Source organism: Boleophthalmus pectinirostris, unplaced genomic scaffold, assembly GCF_026225935.1.
Source record: "Boleophthalmus pectinirostris isolate CB_2022bp ecotype Guang Dong unplaced genomic scaffold, ASM2622593v1 HiC_scaffold_16, whole genome shotgun sequence".
Classification (NCBI taxonomy): domain Eukaryota; kingdom Metazoa; phylum Chordata; class Actinopteri; order Gobiiformes; family Gobiidae; genus Boleophthalmus; species Boleophthalmus pectinirostris.
Genome location: NW_026571095.1, coordinates 38555925 through 38564026, shown reverse-complemented (window position 1 = coordinate 38564026; position 8102 = coordinate 38555925). Strand labels below are relative to the sequence as shown.

General features: G+C 53.9%; 1 protein-coding gene and 1 long non-coding RNA gene across 2 annotated transcripts in view; one reads left to right on the top strand and one right to left on the bottom strand.

The window, feature by feature from the left end:
- Nucleotides 1-3237, top strand: part of afg3l2 (AFG3-like AAA ATPase 2) — a 16672-nt gene extending 13435 nt beyond the window's left edge. The window contains exons 13-18 of the mRNA XM_055151664.1: nt 87-212; nt 313-423; nt 967-1082; nt 1577-1777; nt 2233-2427; nt 2716-3237. Of these exons, the coding sequence (XP_055007639.1) occupies nt 87-212; nt 313-423; nt 967-1082; nt 1577-1777; nt 2233-2427; nt 2716-2958 (992 nt within the window). The 3' untranslated portion in view covers nt 2959-3237. The remainder of the gene's footprint in view (nt 1-86; nt 213-312; nt 424-966; nt 1083-1576; nt 1778-2232; nt 2428-2715) is intronic.
- On the bottom strand, nt 3154-3812 carry LOC129408324 (uncharacterized). Its single transcript, XR_008631882.1, has 4 exons — nt 3765-3812; nt 3408-3517; nt 3298-3367; nt 3154-3226 (listed from the first exon to the last, which is right to left on the bottom strand). It is a non-coding gene; the product is annotated as an uncharacterized LOC129408324 (long non-coding RNA).
- Between the last annotated feature and the right edge of the window lie 4290 nt (nt 3813-8102).

Sequence of the window (8102 nt, the reverse complement as noted above, 5' to 3'; positions counted from 1 at the left end):
AGACCTGGTTTAGTCCTGGTTTAGACCTGGTTTAGTCCTGGTTTAGTCCTGGTTCAGTCCTGGTTCATGAGCCCGTTCTCTTTCAGGTCCTCCTGATATCAAAGGTCGGGCGTCCATCTTTAAGGTTCACCTTCGACCTCTGAAGCTCGACTCGACGCTTGACCCCGACGCTGTGGCCAAGAAGATGGCCGCCCTGACGCCGGGCTTCTCCGGTAACACCAAGCCCCGCCCTCTCCTCCTCCTCCTCCTCTTCCTCTGTGCTGTCTTTCTTTGGTGCCGGGGATTGTGGGTGATGTAGTGTTTGTGTTTCAGGGGCGGACATCGCTAACGTGTGTAATGAGGCGGCTCTGATCGCCGCTCGCCACCTGTGCGACGCCATCGACGCCAAACACCTGGAGCAGGCCATCGAGAGGGTCATCGGAGGTGAGTCTGACCCCTGACCCTCCCTGGACCTCCTGACCCTCCTGACCCTCCCTGGACCTCCCTGACCTCCTGACCTCCTGGACCTCCCTGACCCTCCCTGGACCTCCTGACCCTCCCTGGACCTCCCTGGACCTCCTGACCCTCCCTGACCCTCCCTGGACCTCCTGACCCTCCCTGGACCTCGTGACCCTCCCTGGACCTCCCTGGACCTCTGACCCTCCCTGGACCTCCTGACCCTCCTGGACCTCCTGGACCCTCCTGACCCTCCCTGGACCTCCCTGACCCTCCCTGGACCTCCTGACCCTCCCTGGACCTCCCTGGACCTCCTGACCCTCCCTGGACCTCCCTGGACCTCGTGACCCTCCCTGGACCTCCTGACCCTCCTTGGACCTCCCTGGACCTCCTGACCCTCCCTGGACCTCGTGACCCTCCCTGGACCTCCCTGGACCTCTTGACCCTCCCTGGACCTCCTGACCCTCCCTGGACCTCCCTGGACCTCCCTGACCCTCCCTGGACCTCCTGACCTCCTGGTGTCTCCTTCAGGTCTGGAGAAGAAGACTCAGGTCCTTCAGCCCGATGAGAAGAAGGTGGTGGCGTTTCACGAGGCCGGACATGCCGTGGCCGGGTGGTTTCTGGAGCACGCCGACCCCCTGCTCAAGGTCTGAGGATCTCAACCGGTTTACAGGAGGATCTCAACTCTGGGGGCGTGTCTTACCTGTGTTTAGGGGCGTGTCTTACCTGTGTTTAGGGTGTGTCTTACCTGCGTTTGGGGGCGTGTCTTACCTGTGATTACGGGTGTGTCTTACCTGTGTTTAGGGTGTGTCTTACCTGCGTTTGGGGGCGTGTCTTACCTGTGATTACGGGTGTGTCTTACCTGTGTTTCGGGGCATGTCTTACCTGTGTTTAGGGCGTGTGTTACCTGTGTTTAGGGGCGTGTCTTACCTGTGTTTAGGGCGTGTGTTACCTGTGTTTAGGGGCGTGTCTTACCTGTGTTTAGGGCGTGTGTTACCTGTGTTTAGGGGCGTGTCTTACCTGTGTTTCGGGGCATGTCTTACCTGTGTTTAGGGCGTGTCTTACCTGTGTTTGGAGGCGTGTCTTACCTGTGTTTGGGGGCATGTCTGGACCGTGTCTGAGCCCTGATTGGTCCCCGCAGGTGTCCATCGTCCCTCGGGGGCGTGGCCTGGGATACGCCCAGTACCTGCCGAAGGAGCAGTTCCTGTACACGGCCGAGCAGCTGATGGACAGAATGTGCATGACTCTGGGAGGACGAGTGTCCGAGCAGCTTTTCTTCCAACGCATCACCACCGGCGCCCAGGACGACCTGCGCAAGGTCACGCAGTCCGCCTACGCCCAGGTGAGTCGCCCCTGTCCCCCCGTCCCGCCTACGCCCAGGTGAGACGTCCCTGTCCCCCATCCCCCCGTCCCGCCTACGCCCAGGTGAGACGTCCCTGTCCCCCATCCCCCGTCCCGCCTACGCCCAGTGAGACGTCCCTGTCCCCCATCCCCCCGTCCCGCCTACGCCCAGGTGAGACGTCCCTGTCTCCCCGTCCCGCCTACGCCCAGGTGAGTCGCCCCTGTCCCCCCGTCCCGCATACGCCCAGGTGAGACGCCCCTGTCCCCCCGTCCCGCCTACGCCCAGGTGAGTCGCCCCTGTCCCCCGTCCCGCCTACGCCCAGGTGAGACGTCCCTGTCTCCCCGTCCCGCCTACGCCCAGGTGAGACGCCCCTGTCTCCCCGTCCCGCCTACGCCAAGGGCAGGTGCTCCTGTCCTGTCCCCGTCCCGCTGTCACGTGTCTGTTGTGGTCGGCAGATCGTCCAGTTCGGGATGAATCGTCGTGTTGGACATTTGTCCTTCGATCTTCCTCGTCCGGGCGAGATGATCCTGGAGAAACCGTTCAGCGAAGCCACGTCCCGACTCATCGACGTCGAAGTCCGAGCGCTGATCCAAGAGGCCTACGAGAAGACCACGGAGCTGCTGACCCGCCACAAGGACGACGTGGAGAAGGTACCGGACCAAGACCCAGACCCAAACCAAGACCACAGACCAAGACCACAGACCTGACCACAGACCTGACCACAGACCTGACCACAGACCAAGACCAAGACTAGATCACAGACCAAGACCACAGCCCTGACCCGGCACAAGGACAACGTGGAGAAGATACGGAGACCGGACCTAGACCAGGACTAAACTGGGACTAAAGAGAGGGACTGATCCAGGACTAAACCAGGACTAAACCAGGACTAAACCAGGACTAAATCAGGTCTAATCCAGTCTGTCTGTGGGCTGTAGGTGGCGCTGCGTCTCCTGGAGAAGGAGGTGCTGGACAAACGTGACATGGAGGAGCTTCTGGGGAAAAGACCTTTTGCCGAGAAGTCGACGTACGAGGAGTTTGTGGAGGGGACGGGGGGCGACGAGGAGGACACCAGCCTCCCCCCGGGACTCAAGGACTGGAACCAAGAGAGACCCGACCCCAAAGACGAGAGCCCCGAGGAGAGGGTGGCCCGCCAGATCTCCAGAGGCATGCCCTTCTGACCCCCGCTGACCCCCCCACTGACCCCTGTGACCCCCCCACTGACCCCACCTGACCCCCCCACTGACCCTTGTGACCCCCGTAACGTGATGTCATTGGACGGTGATGGACACGTGACTGTGACTCCGCCCCCCAATGAGACGCTGCTCTGTGATTGGCTGTGGCTCTGTGTAAATGTGTTTAAATAAAGACTGTACAGCCAATCAGCTCGCAGGAGATGCCGTCCTTCCAGCCGCGCTCAGACACCTGTCACTACACCTGTCACTACACCTGTCACTACACCTGTCACACACCTGTCACTACACCTGTCACTACACCTGTCACTACACCTGTCACTACACCTGTCACTCTGTCACTACACCTGTCACTACACCTGTCACTCTGTCACTACACCTGTCACTACACCTGTCACTACACCTGTCACTACACCTAACAATACATCTGTCACTACACCTGTCACTACACCTGTCACTACACCTGTCACTCTGTCACTACACCTGTCACTACACCTGTCACTACACCTGTCACTACACCTGTCACTCTGTCACTACACCTGTCACTCTGTCACTACAACCTGTCACTCTGTCACTACACCTGTCACTACACCTGTCACTACACACTGTCACTCCTGTCACTCTGTCACTACACCTGTCACTCTGTCACTACAACCTGTCTGTCACTACACCTGTCACTCTGTCACTACACTGTCACTACACCTGTCACTACACCTGTCAATACATCTGTCACTACACCTGTCGTTACACCTGTCACTACACCTGTCACTTTGTCACTACCCCTGTCACTACACCTGTCACTACACCTGTCACTACACCTGTCACTCTGTCACTACACCTGCCGTTACACCTGTCACTACACTTGCCGTTACACCTGTCACTACACCTGTCGTTACACCTGTCAATATACCTGTCACTACACCTGTCGTTACACCTGTCACTACACCTGTCATTATACCTGTCACTACACCTGTCAATATACCTGTCATTATACCTGTCACTACACCTGTCACTACACCTGTCACTACACCTGTCACTACACCTGTCACGTGTGTCTCTGGTGTAAAAATTATTTTTTCACACATTTTAATAAATCACATTAAAGCTTCAGCAAAAAATCTGCCAAACTCTAAGATCTGATCTGATGTTTCTACTGATCTGATGTTTTATGGTCACACTGGGTTGTCAAAGTCTGAGCCTGTCAGACTTTCAGAGGCTCTGGGTCTGGTCTGGGTCTGATCTGGGTCTGGTCTGGGTCTGGGTCTGGGTCGGGTCTGGTCTGGGTCTGGGTCTGGTCTGGGTCTGGGTCGGGTCTGGGTCTGGGTTTGGGTCTGGTCTGGGTCGGGTCTGAGTTTTTGAGTTCTGCACGTTTCATTCTGTACATTAAAAACCTCTTTTCACACTTGACGTGGGTGTGTGTGTGTGTGTGTGTGTGTGTGTCTGTGTGTGTGTGTGTGTGTGTCTGTGTGTGTGTGTGTGTGTGTGTGTGTGTGTGTGTATGTGTGTGTGTGTCTGTGTGTGTGTCTGTGTGTGTGAGTGTGTGTCTGTGTGTGTCTGTGTGTGTCTGTGTGTGTGTGTGTGTGTGTGTGTCTGTGTGTGTATGTGCGTGTGTGTGTGTGAGAGTGTATGTGTCTGTGTGTGTGTGTGTGTGTGTGTGTGTGTGTGTGTGTGTGTGTGTGTGTGTGTGTGTGTGTGTGTGTGTGTGTGTGTGTGTGTGTGTGTGTGTGTGTGTGTGTGTGTGTGGGTTCAGAGCTGGAGTGTGTCTCCCTCTGCTGGAGCTCAGACTCACTGTGCCTCAGACACACACGGGTCACGTGACAGAACGGAAAGTGAAAGTAAAGAAGGAGAGAAGAGACGACGTGGACACAGTGAGTATTTCACAAAACTCAAACAGAAAAGAAAAGATTCAGTTTTTTCACCTGGAAATGATTCTGAGATTTTAAGACGGTTCAGGACGTTGTCCACCAGAGCCACATTCGGTTCTTTGTTTGACTCTGGTCTTTGAGGCTCTTTTGGATTTACAGAATAAACTAATTTGATCGTTCGACCTGATGGACTCGAGCTGCTTCACTTTTATTTCTGCCGTGTTTTTTAAATGTGTTTTTTGTGTTTGTGCAGTTTCACTTTTTCAGACTCAGAACAAAAAGTGTTGAGTGTGAAACAGCGTCACAAACTCTGACATTTAAACTTTTTTACAAACAAACACAGAGAGAAGAATCCCACACACGTTTTACAACAAACTGAGATTTATGAGGACCAACTGTGTAACGTTTAACATACACACAACACACACACATACACACACACACACACACACACACACACACACACACACACACACACACACAACACACACACAACACACACACATACACAACACACACACAACACACACACACTCAGGACACACACTTTCATTTGTTTACTTTGTAAAACTTAATACATTTTTTATTTTTGCAGAAAAATGGAGAATTCTGGTGCAGGACCAGGGTCTGGACCCAGAGCTGAACCAGGACTAAACCAGGACTATATCAGGTCTAAAGCAGGTCCTGCTCCCAGCGGCGTCTCTCTGAGCAGTAACACGTCCAAAGGCTTGGGCATGGACTTTAAAAAAGTCCAAAGTGGAGGCTGTGCACAGCTCAGGTCAGTGTCACACAGCTCAGGTCAGTGTCACACAGCTCAGGTCAGTATCACACAGTTCAGGTCAGTGTCACACAGCTCAAGTCAGTATCACACAGCTCAGGTCAGTGTCACACAGCTCAGGTCAGTGTCACACAGCTCAGGTCAGTGTCACACAGCTCATGTCAGTATCACACAGCTCAGGTCAGTGTCACACAGATCCTGAGTCTGACCAAAGACTGAATATAGAGTCTGACTTGACACACACTCAAGACACACACACTCAGGACACACACACTCAAGACACACACTCAAGACACACACACTCAGGACACACACACTCAAGACACACACTCAGGACACACACACTCAGGACACACTCAGGACACACACTCAGGACACACACTCAAGACACACACTCAGGACACACACACTCAGTACACACACTCAGGATACACTCAGGACACACACTCTGGACACACTCAAGACACACACTCAGGACACACACTCAGGACACACACACTCAGGACACACTCAGGACACACACTCAAGACACACACTCAAGACACACACTCAGGACACACACACTCAGGACACACACTCAGGACACACACTCAGGACACACACACTCAGGACACACACTCAGACACACACACACTCAGGACACACACACTTCAGGACACACACACACACACTCAGGACACACACTCAGGACACACACACTCAGGACACACACACTCAGGACACACACACTCAGGACACACACACTCAGGACACACACTCAGGACACACACACTCAGGACACACACACTCAGGACACACACACACACACTCAGGACACACACACTCAGGACACACACTCAGGACACACACACACACTCAGGACACACACACTCAGGACACACACTCACACACACTCAGGACACACACTCAGGACACACACACTCAGGAACACACTCAGGACACACACACACACTCAAGACACACACTCAGGACACACTCAAGACACACACTCACACACTCAGACACACACACTCAGGACACACACTCACTCAGACACACACTCAGGACACACACACTCAGGACACACACACTCACTCAGACACACACTCAGGACACACACACACACACACTCAGGACACACACACTCAGGACACACACTCAGGACACACTCACACACTCAGGACACACTCAGGCACACACACACACACTCAGGACACACACTCAGGACACACACACACACACTCAGGACACACACACTCAGGACACACACTCAGGACACACACACACACTCAAGACACACACTCAGGACACACACACTCAGGACACACACACTCAGTACACACACACACACACTCAGGACACACACTCAGGACAAACACACTCAGGACACACACACTCAGGACACACACACTCAGGACACACACACTCAGGACACACACTCTGGACACACTCAAGACACACACTCAGGACACACACTCAGGACACACACACTCAGGACACACACTCAGGACACACACACTCAGGACACACACTCAGGACACACTCAGGACACACACTCTGGACACACTCAAGACACACACTCAGGACACACACTCAGGACACACACACTCAGGACACACTCAAGACACACACTCAAGACACACACTCAGGACACACACACTCAGGACACACACTCAAGGACACACACTCAAGACACACACACTCAGGACACACACACTCAGGACACACTCAGGACACACACTCAGGACACACACACTCAGGACACACACTCAGGACACACACACTCAGGACACACACACTCAGGACACACACACACACTCAGGACACACACACTCAGGACACACACACTCAGGACACACACACTCAGGACACACACTCAGGACACACACTCAGGACACACACACACACACACTCAGGACTCACACACACACTCAGGACACACACTCAAGACACACACTCAGGACACACACACTCAGGACACACACTCAGGACACACACTCAGGACACACACACTCAGGACACACACACTCAGGACACACACACTCAGGACACACACACTCAGGACACACACACTCAGGACACACTCAGGACACACACACTCAGGACACACTCAAGACACACACTCAAGACACACACTCAGGACACACACACTCAAGACACACACTCAGGACACACACTCAAGACACACACTCAGGACACACACACTCAGGACACACACTCACAGGACACACACACACTACACACACACACACTCAGGCACACACACACACACTCAGGACACACACACTCAAGGACACACACACTCAGGACACACACTCAGGACACACACACTCAGGACACACACTCAGGACACACACACACTCAGGACACACACACTCAGGACACACACACTCAGGACACACACTCAGGACACACACTACACACTCAAGACACACACTCAGGACACACACTCACACACACTCAGGACATACTCAGGACACACACTCAGGACATACACACTCAGAACACAC